This window comes from Telmatherina bonti, assembly GCF_933228915.1.
Source record: "Telmatherina bonti genome assembly, chromosome: 14".
Lineage (NCBI taxonomy): Eukaryota > Metazoa > Chordata > Actinopteri > Atheriniformes > Telmatherinidae > Telmatherina > Telmatherina bonti.
The window spans coordinates 14,411,543-14,432,920 of record NC_136612.1 but is presented as its reverse complement, the minus strand read 5'-3'; the positions used below and the strand labels follow the sequence as shown (position 1 = coordinate 14,432,920).

The window sequence follows — 21,378 nt, the reverse complement described above, 5'->3', positions numbered from 1 at the left end:
GACCACGTCCACGCACACGCTTTCATTCTGTCCAGCTGTGTATACATGCCACGTTACTTCTCATTTGCGCTGCACACATCTCACTCAAAGTGAGCTCAGCGTTTGCAGGGACTGCTCTGCAGAGACTTTTCAACTTGTGATACAAATCTTCTAAAAATGCATCAACGTGGTTTAAGCTTTGCTTTTTAAATGAATAGAAAATCTTGACAAAAGCATGAGAAAATCTTGCAAACGTAACTTGCCAGTATAACCTTAAGCTCTTTGTATTCCCTCCTTTCACTTGTTTTACCTTCTTTTTCCAAACAATTCTACAAAAAAAAACTAGATAAAGGCAGATGAGACGTCTCAGGGTGAGGTGGGCGTACAGTGCGTTGCAGGAGGGACAGGCGCTGGAGGTTCTGCAGGAGACTCCGCAGAGGCCAAAGGGACCCCCAAACGCCTCCACGTCTCAAACATCCCATTCCGCTTTCGGGACCCGGACCTCAGGCAGATGTTTGGGGTAAGAATCCTGGAATGTTGAGGAGCCTCATTTTTTCCTTAGCAGGATCAATAAATCAGTCTAGACAGCCTGGGTGCTCCACAGACGGGTTGCCTCTCCATGGAGGGGTGCAGTGGCTGACAAAAGACTTTAACAGGCACAAAGAAAATACACTCATGGGGGTCTTGTTAATGCTTGAGGGGCTAAGTGGCTATGTGTGTCAGTGTGTTAGCACGAGTGACTAAATGGGAAGAAAAATGGGACAGAGTTCCATTCCACGTAATAAAAACCAGAAAAGAAAAACCACCATGTTAAGCTGCTAGTTGTCTTTTGTGTACTAGTGACCCCTGGTGTTCTGTAGCGGTATTACCGCTGAGGCTTCTGGGGCTTTAAGATGTGAATTACTCACTTATTTACTGATGTTTAATTTGTTTCTTATCATTTCTTTTGCAGCAATTTGGGAAGATTCTTGATGTAGAGATTATTTTCAATGAAAGGGGCTCAAAGGTAAGTGCGCAACAACCATTTGGGTCTCATAGCTGACACTGAAGGACTCGTTGTAATGTGTTATCAGCGCATTGCGTGACTTTACAGGACTTGTCCTGAAAGTACAGTTGGTGCTGAAAAAAAGCCGTTATGTCCAGAGATTAATTGACTTCCCTCAGCAATCCCCCTCACAATGCTCTCCTCCCTCTTCACCCACCCTCTTTAACCTCTGCTGTGTGCCGTAGGGTTTTGGCTTTGTGACATTTGAAAACAGCGCAGACGCAGAGAAAGCCAGGGAAAAGCTCCACGGCACGCTGGTGGAAGGTCGTAAGATAGAGGTAATTTTTCCTCTCTCCCCTTCTTTTGTCTTCTCTCTCTGTGCTCCCGTCATAATTCTGCTTGATCACTGACTGCCAGCTAGCTCCCATCCTCCCTTATGTGATATGCTCTGATGCAGCCCACTGGTATCCCACTCCCCCAGTCTTCTGCAATATGTTTCTCTTTTTTAATCCACAGAGACTTATTTCCTTATTTTGTGTAATGGTTTTTTCTGGTGGGATTGATGGAGCGGGGTGCAAGAACACAAGATTAAAGCATGCTTGTTATTTTTTTCCTCTGCAGCATTGTTTTCACATTAACCTACTGCCTCCTCACCTTTTTATTTGTTTTGTTTATTTCGTTGTTCTGTCCACTGATGCACAACTCGTAGCCACACTGATGTTACAACTTCTCATGCAACAACTGGAATGATGTTTGTGTAGCTGGCACCGGCAGGCACGAGAGGAACGCAGTGAAAGGATGATGCATGGCAGATTGCTGTCAGTTGCTCTTATTTTCTTCCCTAGTGTGGAAATCCCTCCGCTCCCAACACCCCCCCCTCCCTCGCTGCCCTCCCCGGTGCTTCAGCTGTGTGGTTGTGACAGCTAATGGCTCCTGGTGCAACAGTAGCATGCTGGGAATCACAGCAGTACTGACGCATGCTCACTTTATGGGAGTTCAGTTTCTTTCCGATGAGCCGTTTTCATGTTTGCCTGTTTGCTTCGAGGTTGTTTATTTTCTGTAAATCCGTTTTTTTTTTTTTTTTCTGTGTCAAACTGAAGCATGTGCTGAGATTTTCAAAGCAAGGTTTTTCTTTTTAAACTTTAATTTGGGTTTTTCCAGCCAGTTGCCCATATTTGATGACTTGACTTGATCCACTTTAAGCCGGGATTTCTGCATGGGCTTATTGTGGTGTTTTCCTTGTGGTGTGTGTGTGTGTGGGTGTGTGGGTGTGTGGGTGTCAGTCCCTGCATGATGGATGAGGCTGGACGCTTTTTCAGTTCTGCTGCAGCGTGGTTGAGAATGAAAGCCAGCCACCTGCATCCACTGGTACGACACACTCCCCTTCCGCCACCTCCACCTTCCGTGAGTCAGCAAACTGAGTGGATACTGATGGAGCCCACTCCCCCTGCATCAGTCTCACCTATCTCCTGAGTCAACAGCCTGTGTTGTCCCCCCTGGCATTGCTTTAACCCAATCCTGTTTTCCTCAAGTCGTGCATGACATCAGTCACTTATCAAGCAGTGAGAGGTTTGTCTTTGTTTCCAGTTGTCACTCTGCATGTGTATTCTGTCGTTCTCTAGTAGAAGTGATGGTATAGTAGCGAGTCAAGCATCAGCAGCATGGTGGGCCAGCAGTGAGAGTCTGTAGAGTGTGTCTCTTTCTGTCTGTTTATGGTGCATGAGCTTGAAGAGACAAAAAAAAAAAAAAAAAAAAAAAGGCTGGCAGAGGACAAAGCGTGGATCTGTGTTTATGCATTCTTTCAACCAAGGAGAAAGGGACGTGTCTATTTGAGGCGATGCTCTCTGGCAGTTCTCTAATCTTGCAGATGTTGTTGCAGTGACTCCTGCTTTTATTTGGTCATATGATTTCAGAGTTTGTTGAAGTGTGTTTTTAGAGACGAATGAGACAAAAAGACTCCATTACAGTTCAGAAGCTCTGAAATACAGGCCTGTTGTATACCTGAATTTCTATGATTGCTTTGTGTGACTATGGTTTACGTTTATCCACTGGCATGGGTTTAGCTGATTTGGTGTGCATGGTTGATATTTAAATCTGGCTATTTGTAGCCTAACTGGGACCGTAGTGTAGATAGATGCATGTTTATTCTGTATGGCTGTTTTTAATGAGTTATTTTTTGGTGATGGGCCATTACATTTATGGTTCAGTTAGCATGAAATCAGTTGCACCTCAGTGCATCATGGTCTTGTTTCACCTGGAAAAAGGCTGAACAGCTTAATAAGTTTTCACTGAATGATTCGTAAAAGGAATGCTCTAATTTAAAAAAAAAAAAAGTATTTTGTTTGTCCTCGGTGCATGACAATGGAAGTTGGTTCATCGTTATGTTTGTAGTATCTGCCCATAGTGTGCATGTCTGTAGCTTGTATGAACAAGAATAGAAAGAGAATTGTTGTTAAAGTTACACTGTACTTTTCTTTGTCTGGGATAAAACTCTGCGCTATGAAGAAGTCAGTTTCCTGTACGCTTCCAATGTGTCCATGTAAGTGGCCCAACTACAGTTCACTTTGTCTATCTGCTTCTCATCCATCCCATCTCATCATCATTCACTCTATATATAGAGTCACACAGGCCTATATATAAGAGACGGTGTGTATCTTGGTTTGCGTTCAGAATCATACACACTGTGCATCTTCATCCCCTCATGGCTGTCTCTGTGATTGTGTGTATGCCCTAACATAAACAGTCCTCTCCCATCACACGGCGGCATCTCTCTGCTAGGGGCAGGAACACTCTGGTTATCACTGATGTGGGACATTTTGGCAGAAAGAATGAAAAATTAACCATTAGCTCAGATCTGAAGTCGCACATTTTCCTCATACGCTGCAGTGACACAAGAACCAGACCAGAGCAGTTCTGATGCTGGTTCAGGGCTGGTTCTATACCCAGTTCTGAGATCTGATTTGGTTTTCCATCAGAGCCATATTATTACATCCTTTTAAAGGACTTTATTCTTAATTTATTGTACAACAGCATTTCCCAAACTGAGGTTCCTCATGATCATATCAAGGCATACAAAAAAGATTCTTAATTATCAAAAAAAATGAAGTTTTTTTTTTTTGGTTTTTTTTTTGTTTTGTTTTTTTAAATTCTGGCTGTCAGAATAAACATGATCATTTTAAATGCGTTAACAACAAAGTTATTAATCCAGTTTTTATTGCAAATCTGCATTTGGCGTTATCTCAGTGAGAGAAACAGATTTTCAGCATATGGATCTTTATCACAGCTGATAACATAATTCACTGCAAACCACTTTATTTTCCTTATTTATGTATTTATTTATTTATGCCTCTTAAGTTTTCGAGTTTTCAAGCCTTATTTTTTAGCAGATGGCTGCAGGATGACCTGTTTAATATAAGACAAAATTATCATGGAGGATCTTTATTTTCCAGCTAATATTATTAAAACACCCAACAATGAAAACAAAACATATGAGCGTTTCTTTACATGATGTTTCGGGCTGTGATTTCATGACAATGTTGAAGCTTAGTTTCTATTATTTTGTCTTGAATTGAGCAGATGAAATGCTCCAGTGAGGGGATTTCTAAATGTAGCTGTCTCAACATTTTACCAGAGAATGAAGCTCTTTCATTGTTTTATATTTTCTTGTTTAAATTACTATGAGAAGCCATAGCCTTAGGTTAAATTAAAATGCAGTTATTTGATCTTGGTCTGCATATTTATGCACAAACTACTTAAAACAAGCAGAATTGATTAAATGCAGTAGTTCTCTCAACGTAGCGTGTGTATTTGTACACAGTTTTTTTTTTTTTGTTTGTTTTTTTTTTTTTTTTACAAGTGCAGCTTGGGACAAATTAAAGGTCAGTACCAAAAGCTATCATGTATAGCTACTTACCGTGGGTCGTATACGTAGTAACTTGCAAATTAAGGGCATAAATTTTCACTACGGTGTCTCTGAATGGACCAACAAGGCTGTGTGAAGTAAGAACCATTTGAGCTTTAAAGCGGCTTTGTTTGGGATAAGTGACCTCTGCAAATGACCATAATGCAGATGTACACAGCGTTGAAGCAGTTACCTGTAGTTAAACCGGTATAACATCCAATGGTTTTGGATCCACACACAGATAAAAACGTTTCTATGTCTGGAAGAATTTTGGCCCCTGATGGTGACCGTCCATTCACAGCTGCGGTTTGCATTCAAAGTCATTTCAATGCCAATCTTCACCACTAGGTGTCAGTAGTTCTGAAAAAGACAATGCAACGTTAAATTCCCAGACACCAACATTATTAACCTGCCAACCAATAATATCTGCAATGAATATTTACACTTCTATTTATTTTTAAAATAGATTTTTGCTCATACCAGTGCAAAAGGTGCAACCCATTGTTTTGTTTTAGCTGTTCCTAAAACACAGTTGACTGTTTCAAATCAGTTTAATTTTCTATAGACGTAGAAGCTGCCATTTTTTGGATTCAGCATAAAAAGTTACAGTGAAATGATGTAATTTAAGGGATTGGATTCCATAGACAAGATATTACAGCCTTACAGGTTAGCTACGCTGGATGGTTTTTTTTATAGTCCCGCCCTCTGCCCCCGATGGAAATGCACATTTGCTCTGTAGGTTCCGATGTATTCTGAACTTTGGGTGTTGAAACTCAAAGAACTGGTTCTAAGTTTGGTTCTGGCTCTAAACCAGCACAAGAACCGCTTTGTAAAAAAAAATCTCCAAATTACTCAAAAGTTCCTTCATTTCTGTCACAGGTTCAGGGTGTTGTGTGCAGTCCACATGTGTGCAGACAGCTCTTCCTGCAGATGTTTGGTCCGTGAGAACATCAGCTATAATCTCCTTTTTGTTTCCCATTTGAACTAAATAAACTTCTGTAAACTCGGTACTAAAAACCTGCACTGCAACGACGATTTAAGAAAGTTCTCTAATGTTCATCATCAAGGCAATCTGACCTTGAACGAACAACTTCGGTGAACACATCCACAGAAAACGTGATGCACTGAAACCCAGCTGATCCCAGTCCTCCCAGTCCCTAACCCCAGTTTCAGGAGGATGTGTTTGTGGTTGAGCTGTGTTCCCGGAGTGTTAACGGGGAAGTGATGGCTCCTCCACAGCGCAGAGTTTTAGTCAGATATTGCAACATAACGATGCAGATTAGCTGAGGTGTGTGTGTTTGTGTGTGTGCGTGTGTGCAAACAGTGCTACAGCCATGCATGCAAAGCAATGAGGGTGTTTGTGGGGCGGAGACTTGTGCGTACGGCGTGTCATCATCACTGCATGGATGTGTGCGGTCAAAAGGATGAGATGAAGTTTGCATGCCTGATCATGTGTGTCCTCACCAACCCGAAGCTTCCGCCACACACACTTCCATGGGACCCAGTCGGCCTTAAGCTCACTCTGGCCTCCAGTCGACTGTTTCTGCTCGTTGTGACGTCTACTTCGATTATAAAGTCGTGAGTTAGTGAACTGATGACGGCCTGAGTTTGCTTCTGTCCCATTTCTGCAGACGACCTCCCTCCCTGCACAGTTTTTTTGGGTTTTGATGAATTCTGCTTTGCCATCAGACTTCTTTTTTTTTTTGTTGCTGCATGATTTGTTGCTGCAAGATTATTGAATGAAACTTGAGCTGATCAACGTGCGTGTGCTCTGTGTGTGCGTGGAAACGTCAAAAAGAAAGGTTGAAAGACAGCGGGAAAGAGAGCTTGGACTTTTCGCTTTCAACCCCTCGTCTTCTGTGTGTTCTTTCTCTCATTCTTTCTCTTTCCGATGAACCTTTCTTTTCTTCAACTTTCTGTCTTTCTTTTCTTTGTCATTTTGAATTTGATTTCAAATGATCGCAATATTTTTTAACATTTCTGTCTGTCCTGTCATCCCTGTCTTATTTTCCTTTTCTCTTTTTAGTCCGACTTCCCTTCAGTATGTTCTTTGTGGTGACTGGTTAGATACTGGAAATTATACTCTAGCCATGCCCAGTGTCCAAACACACACTCCTCTCTTAGTGGTGTAACTTTACCACCAAGAATGAGTCGTTTCTTGCAACATCTAAAGCAAAAAGAAAGTATCTTTCTGACCGGGACACAGCTAGACGGTGATAGAACAACCTTTTCTATATTCCTCTGAATTTCTGTTCGCCTTCCTGCTTTCGCTTTGAGGGTTTCCATTTCTCGGCATTGTTCTTTAAAGGGTTTTCTTATTTTTATTTTTAATTTCTAGGAAGGATTCAGGTCGGGTTAACCCTCACCTCCGTCTTTAGAGCACCAAACACCTTTCTGCCACCAGTCAGACTGATAATGACGGTCAGATTATCGAGAGCTAGCCTCCCTTCCTTCTCCTCTTTCTTCCTCTCTCATCTTCTTCCTCCTCCTCTCAGTCTGTCCTGAGCCGTAACACTGCTGCTATTAGCTTTTTATTTATTTACTTATTTATTTCACTTGGGCAGGAAGGGGAGGGGGAGGGGGGGGGGGGGGGGGCATTTTTTTGTTTCTAGGATTATTTGTTCCTTTATTTATTATATTTTTTCTGTTTCCCTGACGACTTCTGTGTGTTGTTGTCAGTCTCCACGGTAACCACTCGCTGTTTCTACGGCAACGGTAAGTTGTGTACAAACATTTATCACTGATCCACCCTTGAAAGGGGCATTTGACACAGTCTCTTGTATAGTCTCCTTTGAGATTACAATAGTTTAAACACCTCAAGAAATAGTGAGATTCTGTCCTCCCCCCCCCTCCTCCCCCACCACACCATTAACACCTCACTGGTAATCACCTTCCTCTATGCAGCCACACATCAGTTCAGTTTATGTCCCTTTTCATCTTCTTGATTAATAAAAAAAAAAATCAGCAGAAATGATGCAAAGCTTTGCCCCCTTTTGCTGCCTGTGATTGCTTTAATTGGATGCAGAGCTGCAGGGCAAATGAGGCTGCACTTTTTTTTAATTGATTTATTTCCTTTGCATTTCGTTGACCTGCCTGCCGTTAGCATAGATGTCTTCGATGTTATGGACACGTTGTGCTGTTGAGAATTTAAGACGGCACAAATCTAGGAAAAGGTTTTATACATAATTTCATGCAGGCTTGACTTTATAGGCAAGGTAATGTCAGCCGCATCCCCCCCCCCCCCCCCCCCAAAAGCCTTCTTCTTAAAGACATTATTTAAATGCACATGCACACAGTTTTACCTCATTTAAGACACAAATTGGAAGTTTGTAAATCAGGATCTTTTCATTCATGCTACTACATGTTGAAACTACGTTCAGATCTGAGCTCGGTTGCACCAGTTATTCATAAATCCATCCTATGTTGTCAGAGAGGCTGTTTTAGGAACTTAGCTGCTCCATTTTCTAAATATGCCATATAAACACCCGTAGCAGTAGCCGAGACGAACTCATCTAAAATGTTAACAAATGAACAAAAGGTTCATCTGCTCATCATCTGTAGTTCTGGTCTTTTTTTTTTTTTAAAGAGGTCACGACGAGCCAACGGGGAAAAGAGATTAAAATGATTCGGCTGACTTCCTGTCAGAGCCTGGAAACGATAAGCTCATGACTGAACGACACCTTCTCAGACAGGATATCCCGCTTATTCCCAGAGATGAAACAAGTTCTAGGTGATGATCTCTCTTCCCATTTTCCTTTTTCTGGATGTTTTGTTTCTCCACCAGGTAGCAGCTCTAGCTTCCAGTTAGGACCACTGCTTCCAGTATAACCATGATACTGTCGCCGTCTAGCGACACGACACACACTCTACAGCAAGGGTGTCAAACTCCATTCCTCGAGGGCCGGTATCTGGCAGGTTTTAGTTGTTTCCCTCTATCAACACACCTGATTCATATCAAAATAATCCGGCTGCTTATTGTCAACCTGTGGTTGCAGCCGGTCAATTTCGAAACAGTTTCGGTCAAGTGTGTTGGAGCATGGATACAACAAAAACCTGCAGGATACTGGCACTTGACGACTGGAGTTTGACAGTTGTGCTCTACAGCGGTGGGAAGTTTGAGGGCCACAGTCCTGCACGTGTTAGGTGTTTCCCTGCTGCAACACACTGACTCAAATCAGTGGTTAATTGGCAGACGTGTGTGTTTGATGTTTGATGCTCTGCACAAGTCTGTTAAGTCTGTGTGTCAGGCATGTTGCAGCAGGGAAACCCTTAACACTTGTAGGACTCTGGCCCTCGAGGACCGGAGTTGCTCCACACAGAGACAAGTTTAGGTTCTAGTTGTTTATCGTTGAGACATCTTGTCCACACAGAGCTGACGTCTCTGAAGTCTGAAACAGTTTCCTGAAAGCGAAAAGCTCTTTAAATGCCACCTTTTTATTTCCATGTGAACAACCTGGACACTTTTCTCTGTTTTTACAAGCCGAGCCCAGAGCTCTTTCAGCCCTGGCTGTCAGTGTTCACACAAGTGTTGTGTTACAGGCTGTTTCAGAGATTAAATTAGAAATGCAGCCAAGTAGCACCGCCGCTCAGATTTATTGGCTTACTTATGAATTTCACTCTCTGAATATAGACCGAAGGCTATAATGGAGCCCGACCATTTAGCCGTCAACTTTTAGGACAAATTAAAGGCTTGTTGATGTGTGCTTCTGCAGAGTAACATCCACCCACTTTAGTTCTGGTTAAACTGGTCTGAGTACTGGTCTGTTCACCAGAAAGCACCAAAATGAAAAGACTCTGGAACGGAGTTGACGCCAGAACCACAACCGTGTTTGTAGGACAGCTCTTTCTGCAGACCTCCTACTTCTGCTTTTTTTTTTTTTTTTATATTATTGCCTGTGGTTTGCATCTTCACACTGCAGCACCCCCTACAGGCCTGGTATTGATACTACAGCATTTTCACTCGACTTGTGTAAGCACACTCCTGTTTTTGTATCTGGAGGAAAACCTGAATCACGTCATTTCCGTGCCGATATGACCCTTCTTCTGGCTAAATTCTCACTTTCTTATAGAAGATAGCTGATTTACCTCAGGTGTGTATGAAAACCCAGTGTTATCCCGTTACCCCTGTGGATTTTCTACCCTCCCACAGCCCAAATACATACAAGTTTGGTTTACTGGTGAATAAATTAGCTGTAGGCAATCAGATCTGTCCTCTTTTTGCAAAGCTTTAGTTGGCATGCAGATTTTGACAAGAAGGAGCATGTTTCGCTTATCTGTGGACTGAACAAGATCATAAATCAGAAGTTTGAAGTTAGTTTTAATGGCTCATTTCTACAACAGCAACTTGCTGCACATTACTAATTAGTTGTGAGGGTAAAGAAAAGGTGGATGCATCTACTGTGATACTGCCCGTTGGTCTGTTGACATCTTGACTGCAACCGTGGGTTTGGAAAAGCATCTAAAGTTAATTTTAGTGGGTTTCATCTTCCTGCCTTGCCTTATATGTTCCAAAAAAAAAAAAGTGAATTAAAATTGACTCACTGGTAACTTTCATCAATTTTTTTTTTATCCTTAACAGTATTTATATGAGTAGTAATTCCCCCCCCCTTTTTTTTTTTTTTTTTTTTTTTTTTTTTTTAACAAGCAGCTCGAGTCATTAAACACATCAGTCCAACAATGAAGAGCTGGTGCAACTGGCTTGTGATCACTCACCAAATCGGCTAGTTTTGTGGAACCATATGCATCTCTAAACCGATATGGGGTTTACCACGCTGTTTTTTGGGTCTCTTATGCTGCCTTTTGTTTTCTTTCTTTATTTTTCCTTTTGGTTTGGTTTTTCTTGTAGTGGTTTGTCTGTGTTTTAGTAGATGTAGTGTACTGGTCTTAGTTTGTGACACACAGTTTTATTGCCTGGCATAGTGTCTCATGTTGATTTTCTTTCTTTCCTTTTTTGGGAATGAGGACTGCTCTCTCTCCCCTCTCTCTCTCTCTCTCTCTCTCCCTCTCCTTTCTTTCTCTCTCTCCCTCTCGGTATCTTTCTGTCTCTGTTCCCTCCATCCTTTGGTGCTCTGTTTCTCAACCCACCGAATACGATGAGATTTTTCAGGAGAATGGTCACCAAATCTACTTGCTTTATATGAATGATGCACCTTGGTATCTACGTTTTTATTTTCAACTGTAATTGTTCTTAGTAGTTTTGTGTTGCTCATGTGAATCTTTCTCCCTTTTTTCCCCTCCTTCACTCCATCTTTGGTTTTATTCCATGAATAAGTTGTTGGCTCTGTCTCTTTACCTCTCACCTGCATCCCTTCCTCTTAACGTACCCGTCCCATGCGTGTCTCGTATGTGTTTGACGTGGGAGTGCTGCGATTGTTTTTGATCGGTCTCTACGCTGCATCCAACGCTTGCTGATTGGCTAATTTGTCTCTTTTTTTTTTTTGTATGTACTTTTTTTTTAGTTTGTTACTCACTCTTGGTCATGTGATGCGCCCTTGTACGGCTGCGTGTAATTTCTGTGTGATATGATTGATTTTGTCCAACAAAATTTTGCACCCCCCTCTTTCTCTCCCTCTCTTTTTGGATTTCATTTAAATATATATACTTTATTTTTATTTTTAGGTATGTAAACCCCACAAGTTTGGTTTCATATGGAAGTGTGATTCCCTTTTTTTTTTTTTTTTTTTTTTTTTTTTTTTTTTTTTTTTTTTTTTTAACACTGGGTTTATTGTCCAGACTGAACTGGGAGGGCAAAAGTGGGATGAGAAAAGATTAATGTCTTATTGATCATTTACATTTGGAGATTTGCCTTCCATATTGGTCTCTGTTGATTTGTTTATTTATTTTGCATGTGTTCCTGTTGACCCAGTTTTTCTTAATTGCGCATGACTCAAACACACACACACACTCACACACCACAACTCATAAAACAACCTGAACATGTGCGGACAAAACATCATTCCCTCACAAAAAAATGTTGACATTAATTGAATTTGTTTACCTGATTTGCTTTTCAGAATGTTTTCAGTGCATGGACACTTGTCAGACAGCTAGCCAGGCTAGGCTAATTGAATCATTTGCCACTGACCTTGTCATCTGCAATGAGGGAAAAATGGGGTTAACCTCATTTCCATTCGAATGAAGTGCTGCAGATAAAGAACATGAGTCACAGAGAGCGGCAGCGCGAGCAGCAGTCGAGGCTTTAATGGTCCTCTAAATGGGAGTGCAGCATGCATGCACACATGAGCACTCTCATTCTGCAGTCTCTCACTCCTCCCCCCCCCCCCCCCCCCCCCCCTCTCCTTCTTTTGTCGTGCTCATCTGGCCAGAAAGGTCATTAATCTTTAGCTCGCCACACAGTTGAATATGAAACTTTGACAGCACGCGTGAACAGCGCGGGTTATTACACAGAGCTACAGTCTCCCCCTCTTAAAGCCCATCAAAGGGAGATGTGGAAAGATCAAGGGACCAGAGTGGGAGCCTTTGAAGCTCAGAGAGGAGATTATCGGCCATCTTGGATCGAAAATGCCTCAGCATTAGTCTGAAATGTCAGCGAACATGCACGGAGCATGCACACACACTAAAAGACTCACAATAGTCTCACCTGTGCATGCTTGGAAAAAACAGAAACGCACAAAAGAAAAGCAGCAGCACAGCTCAGTTTCCTCTGCCGCCCCACTTCTTCTACATCCCTCCATCGTGAATCATGAAATCTCTACCGAACAGCTTGCTTTTTACTGCATGACTGATAATTGCCATAACAATCTCCATCCACTTTTCCACAAGCATAGATGTTCACACCAGCATATACAGAGAGTCAGAAAGAGTTAGCAGCCATGTCGCTGGTAAAGTGCAGCATCACTGACTTTTAGATGCCAGTCAGTGATGTTGTGTTGTTATATTCTGATGAGTCTGCACCAACTCTTAACTCCTGAAATGCAAGACGCTAAATTCCACGCCTCAGAAAACACTCCCATCCATGATGTTGGTGGGCTAGCAGCTAAGTTTAGCTCCGCTCTCATATCATCATTTGTGCATTTGAATGACGAAAACACTAATTACACAGAACCGAATGATTGAAACTGCAAATGAGATGTTTATGCAGCTAAATTGTCCATCGCTCCAAACGACTCCAGTGTTCATTATTAACTAGCCAGCAGCTATAAATCTTCTCCAGAAAATACAGCTGTCAAACTCAGAAATGTGCAAAGAAACGGAGACGGTCATAATGCCTCGCGGTAGCAGCCGGCGCGTTCATTCTAATGTTAGAAGAGTAAACACATACATCAGCCTTGGCCTACATTTGACTTTGTGCTGTTTTCTTTCCTGTGTCGAGCTGTTGTGTCTGTGCTTGACTGTCTGCTCCTCCATCCCTCAGGTGAATAATGCCACCGCCAGGGTGATGACTAACAAGAAAATGGTCAGCCCCTACCCTAACGGAGAGGCTCTCAGCACGCTGCCCTATGGTAACGGCCACAGTGACGCACACTAACAATGAAGCCTCGCTGGCCCCATAACACACACAGTATAGGTACACAGGGAGAAACAGGGCGAGGAGAATTCACACCTTCCCTTTTCATTTCTGCAAGTTCATACACACACCTGAAAGTGCTGCCGTGAGTCTGGCGTGTAAAAACTGTTTAACAAGAAACAAAGATCACCAGCTGAGCTGCAGGACGAACTCAAAAATTATGTGTACTACATAACAACAAAAGTATGTTTAGATATGTTCCAGTGCAGCAGGTCTGTAGGATTTTGCACTCTTCTTAAACTGCACCTGTTTTTCCTCTGTGTGACTATCAGCAGGGTGGAAGTTGAGTCCTATGGTGGGGGCTGTGTACGGACCAGAGATCTACGCAGGTACGACAGTCCTCCAGTCATTCCCACACTGCAGAAATCTATGCGATCTAGCGATGTTTGCAATTGTCCCGACACATTTTGTCCCATTAGACAGAAGTCTGAATGGAAAAATGATTTCATAGTTGATTTCAGTGTTGGGATGGAAAAGAGCCTGGTCAGCAGAATCTCACCATTATAGTGAAATGAAATGGAAAATACTTAATTTCCCTTTGGGGATCAATAAAGTATTTTTCATGTTTCATTTCATTTCATTATAATGGTGAATTTCTGCTGACCAGGCACTTTTCCATCCCAACACTGTTAATGCTCTCAGGTTCTTTCTTACTAAAACGATTTTTTTTTTTTTTTTTTTTTTTTTTTTTTAGCACAGGGTAACATTTTAAATGTTGTTTTGTGATTAATTAAACACGATAAATCTCATTCTCATGCACAAAATTCAGTAACAAGTTTAGAAGAAGTGCACACAGTCGTTTTAGAACTACAGCTATGTAAATAAAAGTTCAGTAACATTCGGTTTATGAAGACTTTCAGCCACTAAGCTGCTTTTTCTGCTGTTTCCCTTTAACACAGCAGCAGTTACAAGTTGACAGGATAAATTTCACAGCTGTGTGAAGCTTTGTGACACTGAGGAAACATTATTTGATTTTCAGCCGTCAGACGTGTTTCCTCGCTGGAACAAAAAGCAGGATTAAAATCTTGTCTGTTTGTAACGACTTTTTAAAATTTAATCTTAAAATATAAAAAAACACTGATAAAAGAAAGAAATTTTGGTGAAACAAGCGGAGTACAGGAGTTGTCATTGATATTTACCATGTGTGGATGGTTAATACCCTTCCTCGTCTGACCTGTGGTTACTCAGAGCCAGTGCGATGTTAAAAAACTGCCTTAAACACAATTAAATAGTTATTAATAGGGGTCAGGAAATCAAATCAAAAAATCAAAAATCTGGATTTTTTGTTTCGCAATTTTAAAATTGATTTTTTTTTTTTGTTAAAATTTCTTTTTTGTTTTTTCAATTAAACAAAATTAATCTACTTTAAAATTTTCTTCATTTTTAATTGGTTTTATTGATCTTTTTACTTGTCTTCTTGGGCTTTATAGCAGCAGAATGATGGTCTGGCTACTGTGTTGTTTTCTCCAAACTGAAATCAAGAAAAATTACTCGCAAAATTTATATTAAAAAAAAAAATTTGTTTTTAATCTACAAAAATCATCAATATTGAAAAATTGAGAATCGCAATTTAAATCGTATCGGCACCCAAAACAATCGGAATCGAATCGGGACAAAAGCGTATGGTCACAGCCCTAGTAATTAATGTTAAATAATGTGTTATTCCTCAGTCAGTGTCGAACCAGTGGAAACACACTCGACACGAGAATCAAAATGCATCCTGATGTTAGTGCTAATGCTAATGCTAAAGCTACTCAGAAATCTGCCGTGTGAAGAGAAACATTTTTAACACTAAAATAAGTCATGCATTAGACCGGCATGTCTCAAGCTGGGGGTCCCAAGATGATCTTAATAATAATAATAATAAAAGAAATTAACAATTTTCTGATAAGTGTTGGATTTTTATCAATGTTGTCAAACTGGTTAATGGAGAAATTAATTGTGAAATTAATGTGTTTATTAATAAATTGATGCATAAACACAGTTTTTACTCACATCTGTTGAAAAGTCCAAATTCTTTTATTATCTCAGCGAAAGGACGTGATTTTGGACATGTTGGTGCTTCTTTACAATAGTGAGCCAAATTCACCAAAAACCACTTTATTCTTTGTAATTATGGCATTTCTCATATATTCAAGCCTTACTTTAAAATCTCTTATCTTCAGAGGTCCAGAAATGAAGATATTGTGGGTGCTGTTTCTGTAAAACCTGAATTCAGCTCCATCTATGCAGGAAAAGCAGATTATCAGCTTGTGGGGGCTTTTTTTTTTACGGCAGATCATATAATCCATTAAAAACCACCTTATTCTCTTTATGACGATTCGGATCATTTTTTAAGCCTTCCTTACATAAACAATGGCGGCAGGATGACCTGTGTTATATATCACACGTTTAAATCAGTTGTCAAACGGGAGGGGAGGGTCATGAACACCAGTCTGTTATCTCGGTGCATTTGACATAATGTCAACATTTCTACTGCATCTTTGTAACAACGTATCTGTGTTGACGTGGATCAGTGGGTGTGTTTCAACGTGATGCTGTGAAGTCGTCTGAGACGGCGAAGCTTTAAGCTCAGCTTGCTCATCAGTTTCAGCAGTTCTCACTTAAAGATGCTGCGTTTGTTTCCCGAAACTTATACTCAAAACAAAACTCTAGTCCTTTTTCTTTTACTAACTTTGTCTCTTCCGCTCTCTGTCTGCCGCCCCTCCCCTCCAGTCCCTGGCTTCCCCTACCCTTCAGCAGCAGCAGCAGCAGCCACTACAGCAGCAGCGGCGTTTCGCGGCGCCCACCTCAGGGGCCGCGGCCGGCCCGTTTACAGCGCCGTGCGGGCCGCTGTGCCTCAGCCTGCCATCCCTGCTTACCCTGGGTAAACAAAAATCTGCCTCTTTATAAACAACATCTGTTGACTTCACATGTAGCTGTCCCCGATCTGCCGCACATTTTCGAGACTAGAGGAGTCAGAAAGCTGTTCGGTGTGCTGCTTATGTAAATCTATCCAGCGAGCCCTCCTGAACTACTTTCCAAATTCTATTTGACCAGGTCTGTGTGGCACAGCTGTGCTCATTCGCCGCCCCAGCGTTGCTCACACTTCCCTCCTTTCAGCAGTCCACTTGGCACAGCGTTAGTCAGTTCATAAGCTGCTCGGTGGAGTGTGACAAACTGATGGGATTGCACCACTGAGGTTGATTTGAATAAACGCGCAGATACCACTGTCAGCAGATTTGCATAAGCACACACACACACACACACACACACACACACACACACACACACACACACACACAACACATTTAGTCTTCACACGAATGCTGTCACCTTGTACACAGATTTGCTACAAATGACTCACTTTTACCATGATCTTTTTGTGTGTATGTCTGTGTGTGTGTGTGTGTGTGTGTGTGTGTGTGTCCTCACTGCGTGTGCTGTGCATGTTGTTGTGCTAATGGGTTCATAACTGTTCTGATCAAAGCCGATTGATTGATTTATTGGCAAGCAGTTACTTAACGGTCATGATTAAGCTAAGCTAAACAAAATGAGGTTTTTGGGGGGGGGGATAAAATGCAGGAAATACGCTCTCCAGTCCGCTCCACTGGGAACTGCAGCTCCCAGGCATCGCTTCCTGTAAGATGAGCCAATCAAAGTGGCCTTTATCGCCTTGATTTTCCTGCATCTGGGGAACAGTAGCAGCTTATGGTGTGATTCCAGCTCAGAGTTTAATCTATTCGCCCCATGAGTGTGTTGTTTTAATGCTTTTAGCTGCACTTGTGGAGCTTAGATGGAAGTTGTATTTCCTCTGCATGCTGCATGGGTGTGAAATAACCACTTTTTCTTTTTCTTCTCTCCTCTCTCTTCCCGTTCCCTCTCTTTGTTTTTTTTTTTTTTTTTTTTTGCTGTGTCGTGATCCTCATCCACCTTGGGTTTTGGGACTGTGCACCACTCCATTTGCACCCCCTCCCTCCACGACACCCTCCCCTCCCCCATCCCGTTACCTGCCCACTCTTCCTCCTCTCTGCTATGTTCTCCTCTTCTCAGCGTGGTGTATCAGGATGGGTTTTACGGAGCTGCAGACTTGTATGTAAGTAAATTCACTTCCAGCCAACACAACATCTCTTTCCCTCCCCACACGGCTTCCTCCTCCTGCTCTTTTTTTAATTTATTTATTTGTTTTTCCTCTGAGGGTGATTCTGCATGTGCATCCAGTCATGCGCTGCACAGAGCTGCCTGCATAATGGTGAATTCATGACCCAGAAGTGGATAGAAGCACAAAATGCCAGCAATTTACTGTTATCATGTAAAGTGATTTATGCTTTTAGGTTGTTTATTTTCTTTTTACTTAAAAAAAATTGTGCCAACCGGGACAACGATGTCAGTTTTTAAGAAAATATCAACACGAGCTGTGACATATTAATGATAGGATGGAGGATTTTAAACACCACTACAAAGGCTGCTCTGTAGGCGGATGTGGCAGCGTGGATCAGTGTATGAGCGTGTGAACAAGTGTGTGTGTGTGTGTGTGTGTGTGTGTGTGTGTGTGTGTGTGTGTGTGTGTGTGTGTGTGTGTGTGTGAGAGAGTGAATCCAGGTTGACAACAGTTGTTTCTGTTCTCTCTATAGACTAGTGTTTCAGGACTCAGTCCTTAGTCCCAGATTGCCTCAGGTAGGGTCAACATCAACATCAAACCCAACAGTGTGCATTGTTTGACTTTTACTACCTCCTCTGAACTTATGAATCATCTTTTGATCTGATTTGGACCATGTTGTCTTTTAGTTGTTTTTTTTTTTTTTGTTTGTTTTCGAAGAAAAAGAAGGAAAGAAAAAGAAAGCTGCTTTGAACTCTGACTTATTTTCCTACTAACTCACTTAAACGTGCAGTTTGTACACTTGTGGTTAAGGAAAGTGTTTGTCTGTTTGTTTGACTAAACTACTAAATTGTGCTGAGTGTGTATTTTTCCTTTCAGTCTGTTCAAAAGAGAACCTGGTCTTTGGTCTGGTTGGGAAGAAGTTTTGGTCTTAAGTTTTCCTGCTGCCAAAAGTAACAATACGCCTTCAGTTATGATTAAATGTTTACATACTCTTATCAGTCACCTGTACTATGACAACTTTCTGCTGGTGTATTTGTGACAATTGGAAGTATAATTTTAAATACTTGTACCGTAATTCTTCTTCTTGTACAACACAACTAGCATTTTTCTGTTCTAGGCTGCATGGAGCTCATTGTTTTTACTCTCCACATCACACACAAGCTCCAGTTGGTCCTCTGCTTTCAACCAGTCCCTCCGCAAAAGAACACAAATCCCACCAATCGCCATCATTTCTGCATGTCCTTCCACATTTGTCCAGCTGCTGATACTTTCTTGCAACTTGAGCAGTCTCAGCCCTCCTCCATGCTACCTTATTTACATGCATCATAAACTTCTGTGTTCCTTATTTGAGGCTCGTCTTGTCCAGCATCATCATAAGCAGAAGGAAGGTCTTGATGCCGTGTTGTGCCAAATAAATTTAATTTGCCAAGTGGAAGTACGTGGATATAGTGGAGATCAAGCTTTATGTAGCTCCCCTTTGTTCTCAAATATAGGTTTTTGTTTTGTTTATTGCTAAGTTACATGTTTAGGCTGAACCCAGCAAGGGGGAACACAGGAAGGAGGAATTTGAGGAGAAAAACAAGACAAATATGCAACAATAGGTAGAAAGCAACAGGTGAACAACCCAAACTGAGCAACCAGACCAGCTGATACACCTGTATAGACACTCAACAGAAAACAAAGCAGATAATCATCAGGAGCACCTACAAGAATACAAGCTGAGAAAAGTATGAGTGACAAGTTGCTTCTGATTAATGTTTCAGACACATATGTACCATCTCAAATCAGCGTGAAGTGCTGTGCGCCACATCTCTGCATTGTTCAGGGAGGAGTCTAGCTGAACTGGTTGAGCACCTGCGTCATAGACGGATGATACCTCAGAGCAGGTCCAGGTTTGAATCCTGACTTGGGATCTGTTCCTGCATGCCACCGCTGTCTTTAACCTGCCATAAAATTACTTTCCCATAGCTGACTGGGAACACGAAGAAAAGCAATTTTGTACTTTGGCCGATATTGTAGTGGAAAAAAAATACAAATTTTGTTTATTGACAAACATTTTTCTACCTCAGTACACAGAAGGAGAATATCCAAAATGCGAGAACACATGTTTGTTGTAGTTGCTGTACTTTCTCCTAACAATACGTTGTAGCTTTAAAATCATTCTGGTGAATGATGAAATACTCTCCCAGTGTGTTTCTGTCAATAAATGAATACATTTTAAATACATTTCTGGAAACAGGAAAAAAAAAAACAACTAACTTCTGTCTTAACTTTTCACAAAAGCTGCGACAAAATCAGTCGTTTCAGGTCGCATTAGTCAAACAAAACACCATGAAATGCTGGAGGGACTAATCAACACACACAAACACACCTAATCTGAGTGTATATGATGGTACCACTGTTCTCCTTCTACCTGAGGGGTTTTTCTTTCTTCAGTTTGACATGGTCCATGTCACAAAGCTAAAACCTGATCCTGGTGAAATCCTTCTGGATCCACCAGAAGACGCTAACAAGATGCTAAAACAAGGTCAGCAGCAATACTTGGGTAGGCTGTGGTGGTGAAACCTGCTCAGCTGGGACTATGATGCCCAAAGTGGGCTTGTTGTCCAGTTTTGGTGAGTTTAGTGAATTTTAGCCTTCCTCTACTTCCTGTCGCGTTTCTATCATCTCCCACCAGTCTACCCAGTCTCCACAACTTTCCTTCCTCGCTCTGATGTTTGGTCTGAACTTCAGCAGGTTGTTGTATCCATGTCTACACGTCTAAATGTATCGAGTTACTGTCATGTGATTGGGTTATTAGCTATTGGACCCAATAAAATGGTCAGTGGGTCATTCATATGAAGTTCATTCATGTTCATTTGCTTATTTTTTTTTTTTTAATAGAAAAGAGATTTTATCCTTAAAATATGAGCTTTTGTCACAAAACAGCAGCAGAAATGGTTACTTTATCCTCTATAAGGGTATGTCAACTTTTAACTGTAATGTTTATTTCAAAACAGTGTTTTTAATGAATAAAAAAAAAAGAATATTTGGGTTTGCTTTTAAATTTGATGTAATGACACTTCGCAGTGGGTTCCCTGCATTATTCCTGGTTTAACAATAAGCTCCAGTCAGTGTTGGCCAGCGGAGTGAGAATCTTCTGCCTTAAGGGGCTCAAGTTGAAATGGAGAACATGCTCTCTTGCTGAATTAACTCCCCCTCCCGGGATAATACTTAAAGCATGTGCTGATCAGCTGCTGCATGCAGACATTCCTGCCCTTCCTCCTCCTCTCCCTCCACTCACCCACAGAGCCTTGCTCTCTCCCCTCTATAAGCCTTTTTTTTTCTTCTTCAACCCTTCGCCTCTGCTCCGTGTCCTGCAGGCCTCTCAGATAATGCTCAAGTGTTTCTGTTGTTGCTTTGCTGATCTTAATTCGGATCAGGTCCAAATGCAGTGGGTTGTTGCATGCATATGTGTGAAGCAGAGAGTGAGACAGAGACTTTTTTTTTTTATTGTTGTTATGATGTCTTTATGTCTGAAGTGAATTGTAGCACTGGGTCATGCATGCAGAGCTCCAGCTCAAGCGGATGATTTGAGTGTCGGTGCAGGATTGCGTGGGGTCTGCGTGTGATTTTTGTTTTCCATCTTTCTGTTTTTATTTTCCCTTAATTCATTTAAAAAGAACACAGATAATAACAGTAACAAATGTGCCATAAACACTGGCATCCATTAGCGTCTTTAGATTTTTTGCTTATTAGTTGTGTCCTTTAACAACAGTGAGGTTTCCATGTGGCCTAAGGTGTGTGAACATTTTCTCCTCCCACTCTTTTCACTCCCCCTCTCTTCCATAGTGGTAATACAATAACTTTGACAGTCCAATTTCCCCCTTCTCTCTCTCTGATAAAGTACTCCTTGTTCCACATCC

General features: G+C 41.5%; 1 protein-coding gene across 1 annotated transcript in view; it reads left to right on the top strand.

Annotated features, from left to right (window-relative positions):
• LOC306765292 (RNA binding protein fox-1 homolog 2-like) overlaps positions 1-21,378 on the top strand; it is a 55,367-nt gene that overhangs the window by 29,956 nt on the left and 4,033 nt on the right. Inside the window, exons 4-10 of the mRNA XM_079252704.1 lie at positions 326-499; positions 932-985; positions 1,210-1,302; positions 13,240-13,327; positions 13,665-13,721; positions 16,108-16,258; positions 17,425-17,467. Of these exons, the coding sequence (XP_079108830.1) occupies positions 326-499; positions 932-985; positions 1,210-1,302; positions 13,240-13,327; positions 13,665-13,721; positions 16,108-16,258; positions 17,425-17,467 (660 nt within the window). The remainder of the gene's footprint in view (positions 1-325; positions 500-931; positions 986-1,209; positions 1,303-13,239; positions 13,328-13,664; positions 13,722-16,107; positions 16,259-17,424; positions 17,468-21,378) is intronic.